The sequence below is a fragment of the Marmota monax genome, unplaced genomic scaffold (assembly GCF_021218885.2).
Source record: "Marmota monax isolate L192 unplaced genomic scaffold, Marmota_monax_Labrador192_F-V1.1 WCK01_AAM20220418_F8-fsc00329, whole genome shotgun sequence".
Classification (NCBI taxonomy): Eukaryota; Metazoa; Chordata; class Mammalia; order Rodentia; family Sciuridae; genus Marmota; species Marmota monax.
Genome location: NW_026692083.1, coordinates 377,609 through 404,024, shown reverse-complemented (window position 1 = coordinate 404,024; position 26,416 = coordinate 377,609). Strand labels below are relative to the sequence as shown.

The window sequence follows — 26,416 nt, the reverse complement described above, 5'->3', positions numbered from 1 at the left end:
CCCCAACAAATGTTAAGATTAAGGAAGATATTTAATTCTAAAAAATTCTGAGGCTGCACAGTAATTTTACAGGTCTTTCTATTTAAGGTAAAACTATTTGACACAAATTGATCCTCTTTTATACCATTGTCCTTTTTTTTTTCCCCCTGAGTTGTTCCTCTGTTGGGTGACTTCTAGAAAAGAAACGTTTGTTTTGGCTAAGATAGTACGTAAACTTTGTTGAGATTTCGGCAGCAGAGTGATCAATTCAGTAAAGAGAGGTATATGCAGCATAGCCTTCACAGTCATTCCTCCTCCTTACAACTGGACGTAGAAAATTTTAGCTGGATCCTTGGAGAAAATCAGACCCAGACACTTTTCCATAATTCACTTTAAATCATTGCTGCTTCTATAACTATGAGCCTGGTTCAGAACTGGCTTTCAGTGACTATATTCTACTGGGAACTTCCCAACCTTTATTGCTACAATGCTCAAATCAGTTTCATGAAAATGGGAATATCCAATAACTCTAATGAGTAGGGATGCACTAAAGCGACTTTAAAATGCTGTTCTGGGAATTATCCACAGTGGTGTTTTTGAAAAGAAGATGATTCTATCCATATATATATAGTTCTACTTGCTATACTCTATTGACAAATAGAGTGTACTCTCAACTGGGCAGCCAAAGCCTATAGAAAAATAAAAGTTTCAATGTTACACTCTGAATACAAAGTATTTTAAATAAATATTTTAATTCTATTGTTGGCATTTACAAGTAGAAAGCATACAGTATGTTACAAATATCAAAATGTGAAAAATATGAACGTTACATAAGTAACAAATGTAAAAAAAGGTATTTTCTTACCTTCCCTGAAAGTAAGAAAACTATTCAGCATAGGAAAATATCAGTATCAAAAACACAGCATAGGTGTAAAAAAAGTTTTTACACAGTATTAAAAAATGATCTACAAAATGACAAAAAGTAAGAAATGTTGCAATTTGATTTTATATAAATTATAAAAACTGGGTACTTGGGAAAATGTTGAATGGATAAAACAGAAGTCCAATCACAGGCTTTGCTTAGGTCAATTTGTTAACATGTTAAAAGCATAGAACATTTTGTTTTCAATAAATAGCTTTTAAAAGTCTCTTAGAAGTTCTCTGGATCATCACTCTGCAGTGGGGAGGGGCATGTGGGGGCCAACACGCGGTTGTTTCGTTCCTCAGGGAAAGCCTGAGGAAAGTCAGGAGGCCACAACTGTTTGCAAAAAAAGATTCAGAAGTTTTAACATGATTTCGTAAGAAAGAGTTAAAGTGCTGAACAAAATGACTTCATTTTAGTACCCACTGTCATGTAAAACTTAAGCAAATACTCAGCCATTTCTGAGCACCATCGTATGTGGAATCTATAATTCTGAAAAGTGTTCATGGTCTTTCCTTCAAGGATGGGAAGGATCTTCACTACACTGTACACAAGGATTGGTTAAACCTCAGGGATCTTGCAATGTAAAACATAATTATAATAATACAATGGAGACAATACACATATGCACTATGAAAGCACAAGTTCTTGCTGCCATGGTAACCGTATTAATTTCAAAATCACAAACCAAACACTGGTAAATAAGCAAAACTTTTCAAATGTTGCATGCCACGTAACTAGCTACAAAATACAATGCATGCGGGAAAACAAATCCAACCAAGCGTATTTAAATTAAACAGTTGTTCTGAGGCTGTTTCAGCAGCATCGTGGTTATTATTTTCAATGTTTCCCTCGACCACCAGTCCATACCGGCCTGTTCTCAACTGTGGCCCGACCTAGCTGGCCGTCTTGTCGTGGTTTGAGTGTTTCTCGCTCTCGCATTTCGTCGTGCCAGCATGTCAACGTCACACGTACTGCTCTGCTTCCCCTTCTTTGGGGACTGGCTTAGTCGGCCCACCTTTACCTTCTTCATTCGCTGCTGCCTTTTCTGGGAGAGACGCCAAATCTTTAAAAACATCTACATAATGGCCAAAGCCAGGCCCCCAGTTCAAAAGGTTGTCCCAGTTGAAGTTCCCTGCTGGCTGGCCAAGCTTCAAGGGCAGAGTGCTGTCAGCTGCCCCGGGTGCCACCACCTGGCCGCCGGGCCCGCCCTCAGCCCTGCGGCCGTGGTACCTCCTGGGCTTCAGTCTGGCTCCATAGTTGTCTTCGTCGTCCGCATCCGACTCGTTGACTTGAGACAACTTGGGCATCCTGGAAGTGTACACCATGGGCTTTTCCCTGTCGTATTCCATTTCTGAGCACGTGAAAGACTCGTGCGAGTCGCTGTCGGAGGAAGATTCTGGCGCTGGAATGCCGTCCGCGGGGTTCCTGGTCCTGGACAGGGGCCTCCTGCAGTCGTCCTCGGAAGAAGACCTCCCGTGGTCGGCGCTGCAGATGCTGGGGTTGCGGGGGCGAGGGGTGTTGAGCCTCTCCACCTCCTCAATGGAGAGCCCCACAGGAGGAGAGGACTCGAGGGGAATCTGCCCGGTGGGGTGCTTCAGGCGGCTCCCGGGTCTGGAGCCCTGCGCGGCCATGGCCTGAGGACTCTTGCTCCTGCGCCCCAGCCGCGTGGCGTAGTTGAAGAGGCCCGGGGGACAGGCCTCCCCGTGCATCTCCAGGGCATTCCCGTCCCTGATTGGCAGGTGCAGCTCCCTGGCGGGGCTGTTCCGGTAGAAAGTGGAGGACTTGGAGAAGGGGGCGGGGCTGTGTCGCGACAAGGGGTTGGGGGTGGGGCAGGCCGAGTGGCTGAGGGAGCTGGTCCTCAAGCCCGGGCCGTAGGCGGCCTGGTAGGTCAGGCTGCTGGCGCCCAGGGGCATGGGCGACTGCCTGGCGAAGCCCAGCGGGCTGTGCCTCTGGATGGAGAACTTGGGCGTGTGGCTGCGGAACTGCTTGTAGTGCTGGATGATGTCGGCGTCCGAGGGCGCGATGCTGCTGGCGTTGTCGATGTCGTAGTGCTCGATCTCCTGCTCGGGCGAGGCCAGCGGCGCGCTGGGGATGGTCTCGGGGCCGTGCGGGATGTCCGTCTCGTCGTAGATGAGGTAGGGGTTCTCCCGCTCGATGATGTCGGGTTTGGGGTTCCCCTCGGGCTGCTTCCTCACGGCCAGGTCGTCCCCGTAGGGGGGGATGTGGTCCGGGTCGTCGAAAGCCACGTTCTCGCTTCCCTTCTTCTTCTTCTCCTTGGGCTTCTTCTCCTCCGCGGGCGCTTTGCCCTTCCTGCCCCGGCACTGGTGGCACAGGATGAGGCTCAGGACCAGGAGGGCCAGGGCGGTGGCGCAGCTGCCCACGATGGCAGGCACGGCCCACAGCGGCAGGGACAGCTCTTCAGGGCCCGGGCTCAGAACGCACACGTGGCCCCCGGGGCTCCCGGCTTTGCACACTTTCCCCTGAGGACAGAGGATGCCCAGGCAGGCCACCACGGTCTCGCAGGTCCTTCCCGTGTGCGACTCCGGGCAGCTGCAGGTGAAGCCCGAGTGCAGGCCCGGCTCGCAGCTGCCCCCGTTCTGGCAGGGGTGCGAGGCGCAGTCGCCTGGGGGCACACACTTGTAGGCGTACCACTGGTTGATGCACAGCAGATCGCCCCAGCAGGGGTTGCTGGCACAGATGTTGGGGCCTCGACAGCCAATCTTCACGGAGGGGTCCGTTTTGGAGATGGAAGCCAAGCTGTGCTTCCCGCTGAAGGGGAGACTTTCGCCACCATACAGCACGGACGCGATGCAGCCATCGAACCCTGCAGGGTTTAGAAAGCCCAGGAAAGTATGTTAGAGAAGCTGGGGACTCAAACGCTATGGAGTCCCCTCAAGATAGTCTGGGGACCATAGTCTCAGAGCCACCATCAATTCAAAGGCTGGGTATCTGTGCATCTTCTGACATAACTCAGCAAGATGTGAGATTCCCACAAAAATGAACCTTGGCTGCTTGGACCTCACCCGTTGTAAGACTCAGGGAATACTGGACTGGGTTTTCTTTGTCTCCCTCTTTTCTTCGATTTAATTATTTACTTGTCTGTTTCTACAGCCCACATACCAAGAGTTACATAGAAATCAAATTTATTTTTTGAGAGCAGAAAAATAGGCCAAAGGCTTTAACCACAAGACTAGGCAGTATCAGTGGAAGTAACAGTATTCCCATGGAGTCCAACATAGTTTCTTGGGGAGCAAAAGAAAAATCTTAGCTCTCACAGTGCTCAGTGTGTCTCCAGAGGATGGATGGAGAGTTCACTGTGGCTTTAATATTTCATGAGGTTGAGACCACAGGGTTAGAAAAAAATTCTAAAATGGCTCCTTGGGGGTAATAATGATGTGTGTGTGTGTGTGTGTGTGTGTGTGTGTGTGTTTTATTAGACTGCAGTGCACTAATGCAGCTTCATTGTTCCTGTGTAAAGCATAGGAATCTATTCTGATCTAGCATAATCTACATTCTAAAATACTGTAAGTACATAGGAAGAACTTGTGACCTGGAATTTAACTTTTATGCTTTCACTCCATTACTCTGTCTCACATTTTGTCTTTGCCTCTTTTTTGACTCATCATTCCGCCCAAACATCATTTCCACCCCTAATAAACTTTCTCTAAGAGCTTCTATGACATCTCCTACTTTGGTTCCTACAATACTGGATTTCTTCTTATTACACAGTTTTCTTTTTTGACCCAATCTCTTCTAAACAACCATTAAGTCTCACAGTTACTCAAGGTAAGAAAAGCCCCACACTTTCTTTTCCAGCCACACCCTCATATTATCTATCACAACCAGGCCCAATACTGCAGTTTTCTAGTGGACACTGAAAACACCTAATTCTATATTTGTAGTCTAAGTCTGCCCTTGAGTTTCAGCCCATCCATCCAAAGTTCTTTCTCAAAAGTGCTTCAAGCCCAAACTGTGTCAAAACAAAATCTTGGTGTTTCCAGAGGTGTGTTTCTTTGCACTACATTGAGGGTCCTCTCTTGGCAACAGCACCCTTCCTTGAGTTGAAAAGTTAGAAACCTCCCTGAACTTTACCAAAATCACCAACAGCTTGGTTGATATTACTTTAGAATATGTCTTGCCAGTCAACTTCTTTCTAACCCTTTGGTTATAACATTAATCAGAGCTCAGATACCTTGCCCAGTTCACTGCCAACACCCTCCCAAATAACTTCCACAAGTCCACTCATGTCTTCCAATTCATTCTCCATGTGGCTTGAAAGATCTTTAATACACCTGTATATCTAATCTTGACACTTCTGTGTTTAATAACTTCCCATTGTTCTTCAAGTAAGACCAAAACTGCATCATGGTCTAGAATTTTCTCCAAAATAAATTGATCTTTTACTCACACCTGAACTCATTATTCAGATATGAGTACCTATGTCCAATTTCCCACAGAAGTTTCACTTTCTTCTCCTTTTCTTTCACAAATCTCTAAAATTCTACATCCTCCCTTCACATCATTTTTCATAGATTAAAGTTAGGATTTCATGGATGTTTTTCTCCCTTGTTTCATGAGTTCCATGGGGAGAGTGGCTATGAACAAATACATGTGTGAACATTTACATACATGCCTGGTAAATTCACAAGCATCCAAGCCCATGAGCTTATTATGAATTGTAAACTTTCTACAGGTAGTTAAGATGGTCTTGGAATACTCATAATTGATAGTATCAGAAATACAACTAGTTTTGTGAAGTAGATTTAATAGTAGTATATCTGAGATTCATAGTAAATAAGTAGATTTTTCCAGCTTCACCACAAAACCACCACTTTTTGAGAAACAACTCTTCCTTTCCTTTATGACTCTATTCCATAGAAGCATTTACCTGCTTGAGTATCTCGATGAGCTTGGTTGGGTGGAATTCCACCAAGAGATATAGTAAGCACGTCAAGACCACCAAAATCCTGAGTAGGGTGGACGATATCTCGGTTATAGATCCTGTCAATGGATAATACAGTAGCAGTTCCATTTTTTCCAATTAGGAAAGTATGCCAGTGGCCATCTGCAACATACACTTCAGGAATATTTCTCTCCACTTTCCCAGCAATTCCCGCATCTGATGTAAAATGTACTTTGCCATTCTTAATCTGGAAAACACATTAAAAATAATGTGCAATTAAAATGTGATATGCTCAAATAAAAATATTTGAATGGAACCAACCCTTAAAATACTGATCAATCCAAAGTAGCTGGATAGCTGAGAAGTCTGGTAGTATTGGAAGATGTACACACATTGTATCTATAACTTTAGGTAACATATAATTTACATTTAGAAATTTCAGTAGTTCTGCAGAGATTCTTACATTTAAAGCTAATTTTTCAAGATGCATAGTTATTTTCCAAAACACAATTGAGATAATAATGTGGGATAATAGCTATCTTCAGATATGCAAATTACACCATTGTGGGATTCTATTTCCAGGGCAGTGGCAAGTGTGTTCTATTAGTAATACAGAATACCCTTAATCAAAGGCCCATGGTGATCAAAAATGCTAAAGCCACTTGCAAGATGAAAAATGAATGCTCTTTCATAAAGGAAGCAGAGTTGGAAAACTAAAGACAAGAATAAATTGTTTTACCTCTCATCTATGACACGGGAATTTTAGGGAAAAAAATGATGCCTATTATTTATATCATTTCTTGAGAGGAAAAACTGTGATGAATAAAGGGTGGATTCTTACTAACGAGGTGACTGGGCAAGGCTTGCCTTTGGCTGTCTTTTCCATCTATCTAAGGGGATTGGGTTTCCTTTGCTTCACCCGGCAGAGCCCTGGGTAGCAGCAAGCTCCACTCCAGTTTCCAGCTCTGCATGGCCAGCAGCAGTGTAGACACTTTACGAGGCAAGGTGAACATTGGGTTCAGGGAACACTGTCCCTTCAGGACAGCTAGGCAGAGGGTGGAAGGGTGCCACGTGGCACAGGAAGGGAACAGAGGATGATCAGCTCGTCGCTCAGATCAAACACTATTTCCACAAGCAACAAACACATCTGGTAGAACTAAAATCAGTTCATTTGTACTCTTTGGAAAATATGTGCACCACATTTACATACATCACTTGTAGAGTGATAGTTTATTAAAGCAATCTTTCCAGATAAAAATACATTTCGGTACCAAACCCAGAATGGAAAATAACAAATTCTATTAAATGACAATAGCATTTCATCAGTGGGCGGCAATCCACGATGTGATGAAAACAGAAAGGCCAGTTTAGGAACAGTCAGAGGCCCTTTGTAAAGGAGACTGGGCGAGGGCCTCCTCCAGCTCTGTGCTTCTCCCCTACTTGATCTCGCCATGCCATCCTCTTATTCAGTGGAATTCTGATGAAGAAGCACTTGGAATACACCACAGAATAGGAGTGGGGTTTGGGAATGCAAGTTCTCATTATAATGTCCTTAATGTATGGATTGGATCTGAAATGTCCCCTCCAAAAGCTCATGCATCAGGGGCTGCAGCCATGTTCGGAGGTTAGGAAGAGCTCTGATCTCATCAGTGGATCCATGCATATGATGGATTAATAATTTTAATGGATACTAGGTAGTAACTGCAGGCAGGCAGGAGTGGCTGGAGGAGGTGGGTCACTGGGAGCATGCCCTAGAAGGGTTAATCTTCCCTCTGGCCCCTTTCACTATGTCTGCCACCTGGCTACCATAGGCGACAGCTTTCCTCCACCATGCCCTTCCGCCATGATGTTGGGTTCATCTCAAGCCCAGAGCAATGGAGTCTGCCAGGATGGACTGAGACTCTGAAACCCTGAGCCAAACAAACCTTTCCTCCTCTGAGTTGTTCTCGTTAGACATTTTGGTCACAGCCATGCAGACTGACTGACACACACTTGATGTTTTCCTTCTCTCTAATGAGACTCCGCCTAACACCTAGATCCTTCCGAACTTTCAGAACAGCATGCTAAGTTATTTCTCGGTTGTTTATCTACATACATTTTTCTCATTAATTTATTAGTTTTTGAATATATAGAGGTTTGAGTCCCTTATTCTAATTCTCTACGACCCATCTACCTTTACTTAAACCAACAAACCAGGCAAAACAATAGAACAGATTTGGAGTAGAAATGAAACTGAACACCTGACTAACAACAAAGAACTCCAAGTATGGAGCTACCTGATAACGCTGTGAAGGAAGGGAGGTTTGTGATATGCTTCAAATACAGTGTCAACAAAGGTACACCCCAATAAGCTCTCCTTCAGCCTTTCTCTCTTTAATTTGTCAGAACAAACCTTGTCATTTCTGCACTTTTCTCCCTCCTCACATAGCCCCCTCCCGACACCCTCTCACCTCTAAACACATAGAACCCTGTCTACCCAACATTCGCCCTCATTTTCACCTCTGCATGTGTGTGGGGGGTGGGGGAGACTGATTCAGAATGTGGAGAGCAAGAAAGCAAAAGCACTGGTCAGAAAGTGAGTTAAAACAAAGAAAGAAACAAGCCAGGATACCCTGACTCTGATAAGCTAGCTGATAAGTCACACTCGTCCCAACTAGTTTCCCAGCCCTCATAAGCAGTTCATATTCCTGCCATCTGAATAATTTACTTGTTAAATTAGCCACTTTCTAACAGTCCACTTAATTCTCCTTATTTCTGGCCTCCACGCCACCTTGTATATTCACGTTATATGCTAAGCCCCTTAAACTCTGGAAAGTTGATTTTCAGAATTTTCACACCAAAAATGCATATTTGGGCTTGAATTAGTCATTGACTATTCATTAGCCCTTACTTTTGCTTCAAGAAAAGAAAATCTCTAAGTATGTGCTATCGATGTACAACATCTTGAGAAGCTGTGGTCCTCTTGCATATGCAAGAAATTACAATAACAAAAACGGATCCTGACATTCAGCTTAAGGAAGAAAAATTCTGTCTCCGATTCCTCCAAGCACACTGCAATTTGACTGAACTCCTTGGCTGGAAGTGATATGTCATTTTCATGGCACAAGGACTTGGAAGCTGCCTAAGTATGACACACAGACTTCAATGTCAAAGCCTCTCAAAACAAGATGCTTCTCATAGATGATGGAGGTCTACTTCTTCCTCTATTCCTTTACTTTCTTGGCTTCTAACTCACTTTCCAGTGAAAATTATGAACACCCAATTGTAGCATCTACCAATGACTTGTAGCTGTTCTCTATAATTTTTTTTTATTAATTCCGGAACCGGGATCTTTGTTTCAACAATGAGGGTGACCTTTTAACCTAAGGATGTTCTCCTGCATGGAGTTAGGGCAGAGTGTCCCCAACTGGGCGGGGCTGATGCCTTTGACCTCAGGGGTCTTTGTCTCTGGGTGCTATGTATTACAGTGTGTTTGGCAGCATTCAGAATCTCTACCCAGTCGATGCCAGGAACACTTCCACCCCCAACTGTGAGAGTCAGCAGTGCTTCAGACAATGCAAAATGTCCCCAGGGAAGCAAAATTACCGTGGTTGGCAACGATTAAGGGGCTGTAATTTGAGAATTCAATAAAAGATTTGTTTTTGTACTACTTACTGAAGATATGCATGTGCAACCTAATCATCAAGGTTGGCTTAGATGAGAATTTTCAGACTAAAATTCCAAAATTTAGAAAAGTACATCTATTTTTAGTATTATATGTAAGTTAAATCAAATAATTTCTAATAATTTCCTATGTGTTTTGCTTTTTTATTTAGGAATTTTTTAGTAGATGTAGGTGAAAAGAATTCAGCAAGTTAGTCTTGTTTTTCTTGAGAATTTACTAGAATTTATATAAAAATTATCAGTATAATTGCAATATATAAAATTATATTAATGGAAAGCAGTTATGAAAAAATAAACTGAAAAACTGATGATCCACATGGTGAGGACTTATTTGCGGGAAAGAAAGCAAAATAATCATTTCAGGACTTCAGAAGCTCAGAGCTGGTGGGAACACCCATGTCATGAAGTTATTCCCCAGGTTAGCATCTTATTTATAGATAAGAAAATAATGTGTAAAAGGATAATGAAAAATAAATCCATTGTTCCCATGAAGTATAATTTTTAAAGATTATTCAAAACTATTTGGAGAGATCAGGTGAAATTTCACTTACAATAAATCCAAAATGTACTTCATCTCACAGCGATTACCTGGACAGCAGTTGAATATAAACCCTCAATGACATATACCTATCAATATTTAAAATAATTCTTGGAGAATATCATTTTTCCATTTCAAAGTCATTATCGTTTTGTTTTGCTTTGCTTAAAAGTAGGGGGAAAGCAATACATTTTTTTTTTTACCAGACAAAATACATTGCAACAGATTCTGTTGGCGCTGCCCACCTGGCAGTGGTGCCCTCTAGACCAAGACAGAGGGTTTAGAAACCAGCCTATTCGGACCTTTGTTCCCCTGGCCAGTGCCTGAGGGATAGTGAAGATAGATGGCACTGGATGGGTGCCCAGCCTTGGTCAGAACTCTGCTGGCTTATAATAGAGAGGACAGACACAGAGGGAGGGTGATGAAGCCCTGGCACAGGTGGTCTCCTGAGGAAGCCCCCGCGCAGTCTCACCTTCACGGTGGTGTAGTTGCTGCTTTCCTGGATGTGGATTAAAACGCCATTCTCACTTCTTGTCCTGAACTTGACTTCCAGACTGCTCACCCCAAAAGGCTCCAGGGGGGCACCACGAATACTCTCTCTTAACAAGTACTCCCGCTTCTCGTTCTGGCTCACGTGGTAGTCCAGGCGACCCTTGCCTTCCAGGGACAAGGCAGTGTCAGGAGTGACAGCTGGAAGCCAGGGGAAGGAGAAGTGAGTGAAGGGCCTGTTACTTAGAGCGTTTTCTATAGTGACCCAAGTCATATTAAAAAGGACAAGGAAGATATTAAGTTTGGGAAAATGATGGCTCTAATCCTACTGTGGAAAAAGGCGATTTCCATTTGTGAATTATTACATAAATGTATTTCAGATGCTGAAATCCATTTCAGAACCATGAAATGTAAAACACTTTATGACAGTCATTAATCACTTGGGAAATATTCACAAAATTCTTGCCTCATGATACAAATCATGAATATTCAGAGACTTAGCCACCTGTTGGAATTTTGCACTTGAAAATTTTGTTTGTAATCAATTTCACTGTAATTCCAAAATTCATAAATGAATATGTTTACTAGTTAAAATGACTTTTGATCTTTGGCTGATCTTTGGAAATTTGGTTAAAGAGGTATACACTCAAATACTAACAATTGAAACTTATTTTACTTTCAGTAATTGTGGATAGTTTAATCATTATGCATAATTAAAATTTATAATAATGTGCTAAAATGTTCACAGTCCAGAAGCACGAAAGTTTAAACCAATGACAAAACTGAAGAAAAGAAAGGAAATGGAGTCAAAGATATCTCAGTACTGGATGGTGTGCTTTAAAAAGGTGGAATTTACAGGCGTGAATCCTACATCAATTTAAGACAATGAGTCTCAGGCATTTCTCAAGCCAATGGCTCATCTCATACTCCAGAATTATTAGTTTCTACTTCCTAGATGCTCACTTATTTTAAGAAATATCATGTGACAGCATACTTTTCCTATGCTTTTAATAGATCTGAAATAACTGTATACAATTATACTTTCTGCTACTCAGATCTTTTAGATATGATATCCTAAATTTTATCATGTATTTTTATACATTCTCATATTATAATAAAGTCAAGTGAGTCCTGAAAAAGTAATCAGATACCTGTAGTTGAATTAAATAGTAACCACTTATTTGAAAATAAAGTTATTCTTATTAAAGAGGTCCCATTAGATGTAGTTAGTGGAATATACAGCTTGAAATTATATCATTGTCTAATGATGGTTTGATTATCATTCATGTCTTATTAAAAATAAAACCAGGGAGTAAAAGACAAGTAACTAATGAAGGATTTAGAAAGTAATATTCAGAACCAATTCCAACTGATTGCACATTGAAAATCTCACCTTCATTGTAATATATTATGCTGCAATTGTATGTTTTTCGCAATATTTGCAGTGATTTACTATGTATATTTTTCTACTAAGCACAAAAAATTAACCAGAGAAATATTCCCTAATGGTGGATGATATTAAATTACAGCTTGACTACAGCACCTGACCTTTTGAGTTGCCTAGCATTTAGATAACAAAAAAAAATAACTCAATAAAATATATTCATAAAATGAAAGCTAAAGATTTAATTAGTAAGTAACTCCTTGAAAGGATGTCACTTTTCTCAGCTAAAAAAACTAAATTAAGAATATCATTATCTTGTAGCCACATCAATGTTTATAGCAGCTCAATTCACAATAAACTGTGGAACCAACCTATATGCCCTTCAATAGATGAATGGATAAAGAAACTGTGATATATATACACAATGGAATATTATTCAGCATTAAAAAATAATAAAATTATGGTATTTGTAGGTAAATGGATGGAGCTGGAGAATATCATGCTAAGTGAAGTAAGCCAATCCCCCGAAAAACTAAAGGCCAAATGTTCTCTCTGATAAGTGGATGCTAATCCATAATGTTGTGGGTCATGGGAAAAATGGAGGAACTTGATTGGGCAATGGTGGGGAAGGGATGGGAAGGGGGCATGGGGGCAGGAAAGATGGTGGAATGAGATGGACGTCATTACCCTAGGTACTTGCACAACTGCACATGTGGTGTGACACTAGATCATGTACAACCAGAGAAATGAAAAGTTGTGTTGCAATTGTGTACAATGAATCAAAATGCATTTTGCTGTCATATATACCTGATTAAAATAAATAAATTATTTTTTAAAAAATAAAATAAAGAAGAATATCATTGTATTTTACCAGTTATTACATATTTAATATTTTGACTATTTAGAATGAAAAGATAATTTAAAATTTAAATGTGTATTTTAGGCTCATGTCTTTATACTTGTCGTGACTATTTAACTTCCAGGAGAAGCGGAGCCATTTACGTACATTTTTCGCAATATTTCCCCGTCAGTCCCTCTTTGCAATGACACTGCTGCCAGGACCAGTAGTCGGTACAGGTGCCTCCATGTTGGCAGGGGTTGCGAGTACAAGCCCCTTCGAGTCGAGGGCATCTAAGATAAAGTCACAACAGAGAGCCATAAAGCACAAACAGGATGGGAGGAAGTTGCTAAACACAGATCTAGACTTTTATCCACCTGTATAATTTCAAGCAATCATTCGAAGCTCAGGTTACAAGACATTGGAATCAACTAATCAAATTAGAATGTCATGTAACACAACATCCACCTGGGAGTAAAAGAGAAGATTAAATAAAAATAATACCTTACGCAACAATAGAAGGGGGGACATTCGTTCTTTAAGTCAGTGCTTATTCAAGTAAGACATGTTGGACACATGGAACCTCGGGCTAACAGGTTACAGGTGCCACATCTAGACTGGATGCCACATTCCTCACCAAGCTACTAAGGTTTATGGAATGCCTACTTATATGCCAGCTTTGGGTCTAAGCACAGAGGTAAGTGATGAAAATAAATCCAGGCATCATGAAGTACCATCTTTTCCTTTGGGAGAGACAGACAACAACAAAAACATTCCTTAAACACGTCGCTTGTTGGAGGAAAGTTTTGCGGAATAACTCAGAGGAAGTGTAGGAGAAGTGTGGGTTCCTGGACCTCTGAACTGGACGGGGAGGGAAGGATTCGTCTTTACGGAAAGCTGGGCAAAGGCAGGCAGCATGTGATAAGATCAGTCCAGCAGAGGGGACTGCCAGGGGACACCCTGACGTGAAGGTGGACCCACACCTCTGAGGAAGGCCAAGGGGAGAGTCGGCTGCAGCAGGCGCACAAGCAGAGGTGGTGTGCTTGGGAAGGAAGGAAGGCCAGGTCAGGAAGGGTGCGTAACCCAGGTGTGGACTCTCCACTGTTACCCAGGAGACGGGAGCTACTGCAGCCTTGACAGCAGAGTGGCAACAGAACTGATTTGTTCCCAGAATGTCACTGTGGCTAATGGAAGGCTGAGAGTAGGGAGAGAGGAGTCCAAGAAAGGCTTGGAAGCTGTGGCCAAGCAGGTTTGACTTAAAAGCATATACTCAAGAGAAAAAAAATTCATATTTACAAATGTGTTTGTGTGAACTTGGAGAATGATTCAGAGGGAAGTACATGGAACTACATCACCAGTGGTAAGAAGTCTCAGCCCTGTCTGTACCCTTCTATCAATAATCATAATGAGATGATGCCCCTTTGAGCAGAACAATAAAAATGTAGGAAAAAGAAAAATGCCAAATGGCATAGAATCCTTAAGTTGGAAACACTGGAAGTTATTCACAGATTTGTCTTTACCATTTTATTTCTAGAGATCTTGTCCAAGGAAAATAATGTCAGCAAATATTTTTGTGAAAATATGCTGATCACAGGGCTATTAATATGTTGATAAAACTGAAAACAACTATGGTGTACAACAGTAGTTAAAATAGAGCACATTCATATTATGGGATACTAGGCAGGCATGAACATGATAATAACCTAAGGGTATCTGTTCCTGGGTGGATAGGTCATAGATTATTTTTATTTTCTTCTTTACATTTTTTCCCTGAATTTTTCAAATTTTCAAAGGAAGCAAGAACAATTTTTAAAATAAAATGTGATTTTTGTAGTTCCTAAGTCATTGCTGGGAACCTAATATATAATCAAATCTTTAAAAAGTCTTAGAGTTTATAATTAATTAAGGTATTAGCTGTTAAACCAAGCACTCCTGTAATCCCAACAACTAAAGAGGCTGAGGCCAGAGGACCAAAAGTTCGAGGCCAGCTTCAGCAATTTAGCAAGACTCTAAGCAACCTAGAGAAACTTTGTCAGGGGCTGGGGATGTGGCTCAGTGGTAAAGTGCCCCTGGGTTCAACCCCCATTACCAAAATAAATACATAAAAAGAAAGAAATTAGCTGTTCAAACTGTGTCAAGGTTTTGAGAACACATACATGTCTATTAGTAAAATTAATTTCAAACAAAGTGTTCTGTGAACATGATAGCTAACATGTACATATGGCAACATGCTGGGCTCCTTCATCTCCTAAGTGCATTTGATCTTCCCAGCTCTGTAAGGAAAAGTGAACACATGTGCACATGCATGCACACATAGATATTTTTCTTAGACTCCAGAAAATTAAAATTGCCTAATTAGGTATCACGCTGTATGCCAAATAAAATTTATCAGCTATAAATAGAGATTTATAATTTAAAATGTGGTATTTTTAGGGAATTGGGCACAATAACTTCATCTTTGGATGTCTAATTAGCATATACTTCTGCATTTTTCTCCAAAATTACAAGAAAGAATCCATACTGATCCAGAATGCCCTGGGCTGCCAAGGCTTGGCTGGGTTCCAGAGGCCTTCCGTTGACCGCAAACTCCATGATACAGCCCACGAAGTCATGGCTTTCCACGTGTCCTCTCCTCTGCAGGATGGGCTCCAGCGATCTGATACCTCCAACTGTGACCCGGTTTGGCTGAACATCCAGAGTCCTGAATAAGAAAGGGAAGATAAGGAAATGAGGACTAACATGAGAGATTTCTGAAAAATGCTTAGTTTGGGGGGAATAAAAGTAAATCCGACTTTTTCTTGTACATGTTATGGTGTGGTAAACATCAATGGAAAACACTGCAGGTTGGCACGGGTGCCCCCCAAAAAGAGACCTGCAGGGTTGTTTGGTTTTCAAGATCTAAAAAATAATAAAAGTTGTGAAATTCGTATTTTAAATTAGTCAAATTTGACCTATGCGACAATGCTGAGTCAGCAAGAAGCAGCTGTGCACACAGACCTCCAGAAAGCAGGGCCACTCCCCCGCTGGCATCAGCTCCGGTCTCTCTAGAGATGGTCTGCCAGCCAGTGGACTAGTGCAGCTCAAGGTGTGTGCTTTTCTCTGTTCTTAATAAACTGGAGGGTGCTTTTGTTAGGCTACTCTTGAGTTTCTGGGTTAGAGGCTGTCAAATCACAAGTTAGCCATCATGGCACGTTTAGAGAATGATGACGAGTTAGGCTCCCCATCCTTCTCCTCCCCAGGACTTGGGTAACCTGCAACTCCTTCGTAAACTTTTCAAAGAACATTGACTGCACTAAACTCTCTTTTCTTTGGTTTTATCCTCATCTCTTAGAATGCCTTTCAAAAAAAAATCTGTAACACAAAATGTCATTAATCATCAACGTTTTATTTCATAGAATGAGAATCTCTATGAGGGGAGTAAATTATCTTAAGCTTTTATGTAATATTTAAATTTCATAATGATTTTTAAATGTGTAAATTTGAAACGTCATGTGAAAATAAAGTTCAGACTAATCACTTTGCTCACCAGTCATCTGACACGGCCACATTACTGACGGTGCAGTAACCAGGTTCTTGATTCTCGGAACAGGAGTCCACGGTTAAGGATGCTGCCTGCAAAGCAAGAGCAGGAATGTCACTGTGGGACTCCTTGTCCTCACACACCCAGGACTCCTCTGTGCAGATGTGATTCTGACACTGTAAGGACACTGTGATCTGATGTGATACAAGACATGACAAATCACAGAATTTACTACAACTATTAAATTATAGCAATATCTCTTTGATATCTTTAAAACAAAAACTGTGATTATTTTTACACACAAGAGGTAGCAGGGTGATTTGAAAATTCCTCTCCTGCTTCCTCATTTTATGAAAAAATAAAATGTTATGAATCGTCAGTCTTCCTTAAAATATCACACAGTAGTTCTGCGCTATTTCCTGGGATTATAATGTTCATAAACCTATTTATTCTACTATTGAGTATTTTAACAAATGAAAAAAAAAGCATTCAACTTTCAATTTTCAAAAGTCTTATTCTAATATTTTATCCAGATTTATTAAAAAATGTTGAAAGTACAATATAAATACTATACTAGCAATCTGTGAAAATGTTAATATTTGTATTACAAATGAAGTTTGAAATGAAGAAAAACATCAAATAGTGTTCTTATGCGTGTTAAGATTATTATTTTAATAACCTACCACAGCACATCAATGTACAATTGGAATGTATCACTATGTATTGCTAGACTGGAGACATTCCCCAAAGGTATCCCAATCATAGTGGTCACTGCTTGCAACCTAAGGGATGCAGACCCCTTGAAACCAAAGCTGTCTGTGTAGTGGAACACAGGATATCACAGGAAGAGGTGTAACCCAGAAGCACAGGAGGATGAAGGTGTCTCCCCAAGCAGAAATAGGGTTCTGACACCTTCCTCAAACGCCACGGAGCAAGGTTAATTCAGCTTTGCTACATTTACGTAAGGGTAATACAAATACTATGCAAGTATCCTATGAGAACAACTGTCACTTGAGGTTAATTTTAGTATGAGCAAAGCAAGGAAGGAAGTGCCACAGGGGCAGGTCCTGCACACTGCCCCTTAGCCAGCTGCAAGGGCCAGGTAGCAAGAGTTCCACCTTCCGGAATCAGCCGGCTTCTGTTATCCACAGAAATCATTCATTGCCTTGAGAGCCCTCTTTTATCAGCATTGCTTATGATTTTTAGGGACTGTCTATAAAATGCATGTTGGGATGGGCAATTTATAAAAGTCTATCTTAAATGTCTTGAATTCCAGGAACTGAATAGTGTCAATTCAAGATTATTGTGCATTAAAAATTTTTAAATATTTCTGTGAGTTAGTTCATAGCCCCATGAACTCTTGTGGGCCACATGAATTTTTTTACTGCTACCTTCTCAAGTAAATTATGACAAACACCAGCATTTTCAGGAAACACGTCCCCTTGCAATCCTATGTCCAGATGCACATGCCCCATTTGGTTTACTACGTTAACAGTTGCGGTTCTTTCACATTATCTCTGAAACGAGGTGACATTCAATCTCAAAAGCAGCATTGAGTTGTCATGGCTGCTCCTGTTGAGTGACCATTGCTTTGCAGACGCTGGCCAAGTGTCCATCCTGGGCTCCCTGAAGTGAGGGCACACTGGAGTGCATCCCACAGACCCCCATGAATGCCTCAGCTAGAAAACCAAACTCAGACCATGGCACCGTGCACTGAGCATCCTTTCGATGTGGTGTTAAGTTTCCTATTTTCTAAAATCTTGGGGATACAAGAAAGAAAGAGTCAGTGAGGGGATGACTTATTGGAATAGTCTCTGGTGCAATTCAATGAGAGCTCAATGTTCCTCCTCATCCTGCTGAATTTCTGCACCAGCTCCACTGTAAATTGAGACATTTCTATCCTGACTATGCAATGATTAAAAGCTGAGAGACTAATGATTTTGCCAGCTTTCCACACAAAAAAAAAAAAAAAGAATCATTTTCAACTGTAGAAAATAACAAACTCAAAACCCAGCAGGGGCCTTCCTTGGAAGTTTTTTGATGTAGTGAGACATTTTTCCTATGACTGAATTACGAGTGACAGGGGTGTTTTTTTCTCATTTGCCATTATTCAAAACTTGTTGACTGTAGCCGCATACCAATGTGAATTGGAAGAGCCCCTCTCTACCCCGTCTGGCATACTGCACAGTGACATCCCTTCCACCCTCCTCTCACTCTCAGGTCCTTGTTTGACAGATGCACACATTCGTGACATTTAAAGCGTCCTTGGAGGTCATCAGGTAAAATCATGTGTGCTATACACTAACATGCGTCAGAACATCTCAGAAATATGGCTAGCTCGCATGGGACTGCAACGTGGGGTGAGGCAATCCCTGCTGTCCCTCCTCAGGGAAGTTTAGGAGATCCTTACAGCTAATGTAAGTCCCAGCTACCTGTGCCCCACCTCTCCTGATAGCTGTCACTCTGTGAGCCTCTATCCTGCTGGCTCCATCAACCACCGAGAGCCTTGTCTTCTGCAGACATGTCTAGAGGTCTTCCTCGAGGACACTGGTGTGGAATTATACACTATAAATTCTCAAGCAGAAATGAGTGCAGTAACTAGCCCAAACAAGTATTGTATCTAAGACTTTTTGCTATGTCTGTATTAATATTTATCAAAGTCAGGATGGCCTTTGAGGCACTAGTCATGATTCAAACTTTGTCCAGTTGGACGTGGAGTAAAATATTTACTTTTTCAATTTCCAAAGTCTATATAGGGACGGTGTTGATGGCAACTCAGAAATGATAAGTACCTATGTAACCACCTGTTTTATACAAGAGAACTGGAATTTTATGTGATTCAGACTTATCTATATAATGATGTGGAAATGTAGGTTTACCATTATTCCAATTTTAGAGAACAAATTTTTCTGGGTGCAGTAGTACATTCTTATAATCCCAGTGGCTCAGAAGGCTGAGGCAGAAGGATTGCAAGTTCAAGCAATTTAGCAAGGCTCTAAATGTCCCAAAATAAAATAGTAAAAGTGCTGGGTTATGGTTCAGTTATTAACCACCACTGAGTTCAATCACTGTTATCAAAAAAGAAAGAAAGAAAAAACAGAGAGAACAAAATTTTGATTTTTTTCCCCAATCCCCTTCTAATAAACACCTTGAGTTACTACCAATCAGAGCTCTAAATTAGTACTTTTAAATAGATCTTTTCATTTTTTTAGGATATGAATAATCTAAATTACAATTATTTTCTGTTAAATTTTTTGTTAGTTTTGGCCTCATTTTCAGAATGATGGGGCAATTTTACTCAGTAAACATCATATAAATTAAACATCATATAAATCAAATATGTTAGACAAATGTTAGTTAGCGAATATTACTTGCAAATTACTAATGAGATGGAAGACAATGTATAAATATGAAGACATTAAAAAATTTACAATGTTTTTGCTGTTTTCTCACCTCTATTTAAATAGTATACACCCAATAACCTGGTAGGACCCCAGGCAGTGAGCCGGATATGGGTGGAAAGCCCCAGCTGCTAACCTGTGCCCTAGTGAAACTGGTAATTACAGAAAGCACAGAAATTTTGCCTTTAAAATTAATTATGGTTAGAAGAAAAACTAGCAAAAAAACCCACAAATATTTTAAATGTTGTTTCTGGATGTTGTTTTTTGTATTCCTACATTATAAAATATTCCCCAAACTCAGTGACAAAAACATTACTGCTATCAGGTGCATGTCACTCATTGGGTCAGACAGAGCTGTACTTCGTCATGGAGTGCAGAAATAAAACTATGGTCATTTAGATCCCAGGTTTGTCCATTAAAAAGTGTTTTAAGAGTGATCATTTTGGTTTTTGGTTAATTCTTCATTTCAATAGATAATTTAATATTAATCCAATTCTATTTATGTTCATGGAATGACAACATATTTATTTAGGTTCATTTATACATTGTCTTCCATCTCATGTTCATAGGATGAAATACAAATCTTACAAACAGCAACTAAGTTTTTAAAAACTTGAAATGAAAGTACACAAATACTTCAAGATAGTTTGTTAACATTTACTTATTCAGAAAACTTGATAGTTATTGGACAAGGGAGGGAACCACAAAGAGATGCTTGGAAAGATAAAGAAATTCCACTTTATTACACTGTAACAAATATTAAGAAATAATTCATTTGCATTTATAAATAAAATGTTTGTTCAATAAATTATTTGTTCAATAAACATAATTCCTAAATAAATATGTCATTGTTATTATCACATGAGTGCTATGTAATAAAAGTGACAATTATATACTATAGAAACCTTCAATATTGTGGAATTGTAATTCTGAAGGTACCTTAGATAGAAAAATAAAACATGAAATCAAGCTCACCCTAATATAGCAATGCACTTCACAAATGACCACATATTTATTTAGGTGCTGATGTGATAAGGATAATAAAGTATTGTATTGAAGTAAGTATGATGTGTCATCTTTTGTAAGTCATTGATTTCTAGAAAAGGTGTCCCCTTTGTTTTTAAGTTGGTTCTCCACATAGGGGAAGAACACTTAGAAAAGTGGCTATTTTTAACATGGCCTTTCAAAATAAATAGGGAGTATCAATGGAATTCCTTGCAGTGGGCTTTTGTCTTTACTTTCTCCTTTTGATTGTTTGGGAGCCAGCAGCATCATTAGCATGAGCAGAACATTAGTACTTAAAGCCTCTTCAAGTTGGTAGCTAACTAGTCAACCAATGAGTAAACATGATGTCATTCAACCTGCAGCTGGTCCATACTGCCCTAAGAGGTCTAGTTTAATGGCAATCCAGCAGCAAGGGTGCAGGGCTAACATGAAGCAACTTACCATTCCTGCTCTCCGGGCGATCACAGTGTGAAAGTGTCCGTCTGACACCTTCTTCATGGTGGTGAGTTTATATGTACCGCTGCCTAAATTATAGGAAAATCTTAGTCTTTCTTCAGCAATTTCCAGGGCCAGAAACTCAGCCCGGTCCCCTGTCTGGTTGTCATAGTTGTAAAGCAATAAAGCATGACTTTTGATAGTTGCAAACTTGACATAAATGTAGTTGTTATTGGGGTCCAAGCTGGGAAATTCCATATATGACAATTCCTCAAATCCATAACTGTTCAACTCACAGTGTTTTCCAAAGACACCTGGAGGTGGGAAAATTGAAAAATTAATGTAACAAATTCCAGTGAAGTTTAATCAAATTATTTTAATTATAATATTTTAAGTTATAATGATGAATCATGCTTTTAAAGGTTTGGTTTTTTTTTTAATTACTGCCCTAAGAATACAGTAAACACTTATATTGAAGCAGAACAGGTGATGATCTTTAAAGGCCACAACTGAGATGACAAGCTGAGAATATTGTTTTCTCTTTGACACATTAGGGAACATGTCAAAGTTTGCCTCGTTTGTAGAACTCTGGGACTTAGAGGAAAGGAACACATCCAGAGAGCTTCCTTCTGGGAAATCTTTCAGAAACACTTTGTTGATCTTTGTAAGATTTTGCTTTTTAATTATAATTTTCAATCTAGTTACTTTCTTCACAACATTTAATTCTTAAACCAACTTCAATTAAATTGAGGATGATAATAAACTCATTCGTTTTGACTTGAAAACAAACAAACAAAAACCTAGTTCCTATACTTAGAAGATTTTTAAGGGTCACAAAATGAGGGAAGGGAGCCGCTGCTTCTAGGGAAGGAAATAACTGTCTTAGTTCTTATCTCTTCCTTGTTTCATACCCTCTTGGGGAAGATTTACAGCATGCTACTTTAAAATAACTTTCTGTTTTTTTCTGAAGTTCAGCATTTCCATTTGTTTGTGCAGTACTTTTTCCAACTTGAAAAAAAAAAGAGTTTTATTAAAGTTACAAGGCCACGCCAAAATTCTTTTCCCACAAATATTAGTAGACTGTGGCAAACGATTGGAAAATTAATCTGTGCCAATGCATCATGGCTCTGACTAACGTTCAAAGGTTTCATTCCCTCATTTTGGCTTCATATCTCCATAAATGCATTCAATTTTGAATCAGGGAATTGTTCAGCTTGAGGAACCAATGCCATTATTTTACAGAGCATTTAACATTTGCCCAAGGGGACAGACCATGGGAAACACAGACAAAACCTGAAGCCAGATCTACTCATCTAGTTTAGCTGTTTTGACTATATCACATTTGATATCCAAACATTCTTCAAGCTAAATACCCCAGAGCTGCTACGAAAGCTGGTGTCCCTTATCCTGTCCTTCTCTGTCCAGACTTAGATAATATGCATTATAAACAAGTAGGAAGTATACATAATTTGTTATTTCAAATCTTTAACTGAAGCTGAAGAAAAGGCAAAGGAATTATAGGAATGATACATATCACTTGTAATACATGCTACATATAGTAGACATTTATTTTATACATTATGAATTTATTATATTTATCATAAGTAATTGTTATATATTTATATTATATACTTATATGCAGTGAATTATTATTATTTTTATTAATTGGATATTATTACATCATATGTATATTATTTCTATTCACAGAAAGAGTAACTGACGTGGTCAAAGATCAAAGAAAAAGCATGCAAATTAAATAGAAGATGACTTCGGAAATGTTTGCACTGTGTTCTAGGTATTTTCTGATTAAATTTTAATTAATTCATAAAAGTTTATATATGAATATAAATATATGCAGAAATTATATAGGTACTGGAAAGATGTTTTACATCTTTATTCAAATCAATATTGTATTTTCAAACATGAAAATATTTATAGATTTTCTTTTTGGTGGTTTTATTTTTTTACAGAAAAATAACATTTGGCTTTTAAATGTGGTAATAAAATTTAATGAGGTCTTTAAACTTGTGTTTCTTGTGGAATGCCATGCAATAAGTCTAGATGAAGGTCCAGAGAAATGAAAATTACTCTAATATGAATATACACACACAATAGCTCTCATTAGAATAACTTATATACATGACATTCAGTAATGATATATAATGCACATTTATACACACAGATATATATGTGTATATATACAGTATATATGTAAATGATGTAAACACATCATTTCTTAAGAGAGCAAGAATTATGTGAGATATTGTATGTATACCTTATATATGTAGTTATGGTATATGTGCATCTGTATTATATATTACATACACAATAATGAAGCAATTCTAAGAAGTTGTAATTATGCAGTTTAAGCTGTCTTGGTATCTGAAGTACTTTTTCTTTTACCTAAAACACAATCTAAAATATATATATATATATATATATATATATATATATATATATATATATATATATATAAAATTTTTTTCAAAAATATAAACAGCAAATCTTTTCCTGATGAGAAGGTAGACAGTGAAATGTTTTTTCCAACTTCAAAATCACACCTGATGTTTTATAGGTTGCATGTGGAGCCACCTCCAGGGTTTTGTTGGAGGCATTCCAACTGCCATTTTATCACCCACATTTTCTTGAGAAGGAAAATACTTTTCTCCTTTGAATTCATTTTTTTTTTTTTTTGTAATCTCAAATTTACTTTTTGGTGGTTTGTTTCATTTTGTTTTCTTTTATAAGTGCTCATGTTGTCAGCTGACAACGTCTAAATTTAAGTGTGCTTATGTTTTGCCGCTGGAAGGAGAAGGGAATCCCATTGTCAGTTGCAAGTCCTCCACATCTGTTTTGGTTGGTTTGGGGCTGTTCCTGCCTCCCTGGGGATAGGGCAGGGCAAGGTGAAGGTCCCTTTGGATTCCATAGCACTTTACCCCACAGGTAGCAAGGGCAAGGACCCACAGCAACAATTTGTTCCTGTTTGGAACTAACTGTCTCAGATCCTCACATTAGAATGTAAAGGACTTCCTACATGTTAAACGTCTCTGTTCAGTCACTGAAAATCACTGTCCCCTTTCCACTCCAATTCCTTTTTCTTTCATTACAATGAAAATGAAATCTGACTGTTGCTATCTAAAGAAAGGAGCACCATGTGGGAAGCTAAGACCACTGCAGGAGGCCAGGTTCAAAGCCCAGCATCAGAGAGAGAGAGAGAGAGAGAGAGAGAGAGAGAGAGAGAGAGAGAGAGAGAGAGACTGACTATTGAGAGAAATAAAGGAGTTTTCAGGAGGTCTAAAGTCTTGGTTATTTCAACCTTGATACACCCTTTTACTAATTCGTAAGTATCACTGGGAGCATCAAGAATCTGAGAGGAAGTTTATAAATCAATAGATCTGGCTTCAGGTTTTGTCTGTGTTTCCCATGGTCTGTCCCCTTGGGCCAAAAATATTATTTGTGTTCTAATCACGATGCCATCTTGGGGCAGTTGTACCTCAGTATCATTGTTCTGATTTGAGGCTAGTTACTCAATTTCTGGGCTGCAGAATCATTGGTGAAATGCATGGCTCATAATTAAGTTTTTATATTTTGCTTCTCTTTATCACTCTTTTAATGTTGTGCTTGATTAAAAAGAAAGTAGATAGACGTATGGAACAATACAGCTTACTGGTTACTAGAAACTGTAGTTCCATTCTTTTTTATAAATCAGGCTTCACCTGTTACATCCATTTAGTCTCATAAAATGTACAAGGAAAGATCAGAAAAATATTTTTTGTCTCTTACATAAGAAAAGACAATAATCTGGAGATGGAGTCTATGTTATAAGACAAAGTAGCCTTTAAATAAATGAAATAATCACAAACTTATGAAATTAAATTAACGTAAAGACCTCCTCCAGAGCTGTTCTCACAGCCTGGGGTGACCGAGTGCTGTGAAACATGAAGGTAACCCTGGAAGGAATCCACTCCATCATCCCTTCACTAAGGAGAGTAAATAAGTACATGTGCAAAGACTTCTTCTTACCAACTTTCTTCCAGAAGAGAACACATTGGTTTGAATTTAGTTGTGCAGTATTATCCACAAAACATCCAGCATGAGAACTGCATTTCTAGCTACTAAATCCTTCTAACAGAAGTAACTAAATTAATGCGAAAGAAAAAAATTAAAACAAGAAAAAACACATTTTGACTGTCCTTAGAGTTCTGAAATTAAAAATGATGTCAAATAGCATTAAAGAATTTTTCACTTAATAAAGTCTAGGCTAACAGGAAGGCATCATATATATTTACGAAATGCTCTGGGGAGGCAGCATTGATCAAGGATTTCCACAGTAAATTTTTAAGTGTTAAAACTTTAAGATTTTATTTTACTATAACTTGTTCAAAACAATGTTTTCTTAATCACTCATAACCATAGTAAGACAAAATTGCTAAACTTTGTGCTAAAATAGACCGATATCTGATATAAATTATACTCACCAAATGGACAATGGCAATAATAGGAATCCACTCCACTGTGGCAGGAGCCACCGTTAAAACAGGGACTGCATTCACAGTAGTTGACTGATGATTCACACATTTTCCCTAAAATGGACCAAACTCGGTAAGAGAAATCTTACACATGCATATGTTAACAGCACTATAAGATAACTGTATATAAAAATCTATCCTGAAAAACAAAATCTGACACTTGACTATTTTAATAGCATTATACTATTACTGTAAATAAAAAAAAATCTATCCTGAGAAACCATATCTGGAAGAAAAAGAGGAGCTTTTTACCTGACATGAGGATACTGAGATGAAGACTTAGGGTTCAAAATCTTATTTAGCTGTCTTATTGTAAAGATGTGCATTATAATATTTAGAAAATAATTCACATAATCAACTTAGAGAAAAATCTGTTTTCAGCAAAACAACATAGTGAACACAGAAATGCTTCTGCTGAATCGATTTTCTTTCTGGACCTCCCTCATCTTTCTCATTTTATAGATGGACAGTTGAAACATAAACAGTATTCTTTTCACTCTGAAGATCCTTTGACTCACATTTGTCAAAGGTAAGAATCGATTTCATTTAGCTTGTCAAGTTAGGAATTAATCTTATCCACTCTCAAGAAACATCCCTTTTGTGAAGGAGAAAACTAAGGAAACACCTCAAACACATTTGGAAATACTTATTAATATTCCTGACTAGAATATGTATACTTTGTATTTTTTCTGAAACAATAACACCTCAGCAACATACTTTTCAGTGTACAAAGACTTTCTCATACTCTCTTGTTAAATCAGATCAATTAGTATTGACTGAGTGCTTTCATCAACAGCATGATAGTGA

The 26,416-nt window shown here is 39.1% G+C and overlaps 1 protein-coding gene across 1 annotated transcript in view; it reads right to left on the bottom strand.

Moving 5' to 3' along the window:
• Positions 1–712: 712 nt before the first annotated feature.
• The window catches only part of Fat4 (FAT atypical cadherin 4), a 153,723-nt gene continuing 128,019 nt past the window's right edge, over positions 713–26,416 (bottom strand). The window contains exons 10-17 of the mRNA XM_046460489.2: positions 25,559–25,663; positions 21,087–21,394; positions 16,246–16,331; positions 15,241–15,420; positions 12,888–13,012; positions 10,481–10,698; positions 5,793–6,054; positions 713–3,728 (exon numbers count right to left, since the gene is read on the bottom strand). Coding sequence (XP_046316445.1) covers positions 1,867–3,728; positions 5,793–6,054; positions 10,481–10,698; positions 12,888–13,012; positions 15,241–15,420; positions 16,246–16,331; positions 21,087–21,394; positions 25,559–25,663 — 3,146 coding nt within the window. The 3' untranslated portion in view covers positions 713–1,866. The remainder of the gene's footprint in view (positions 3,729–5,792; positions 6,055–10,480; positions 10,699–12,887; positions 13,013–15,240; positions 15,421–16,245; positions 16,332–21,086; positions 21,395–25,558; positions 25,664–26,416) is intronic.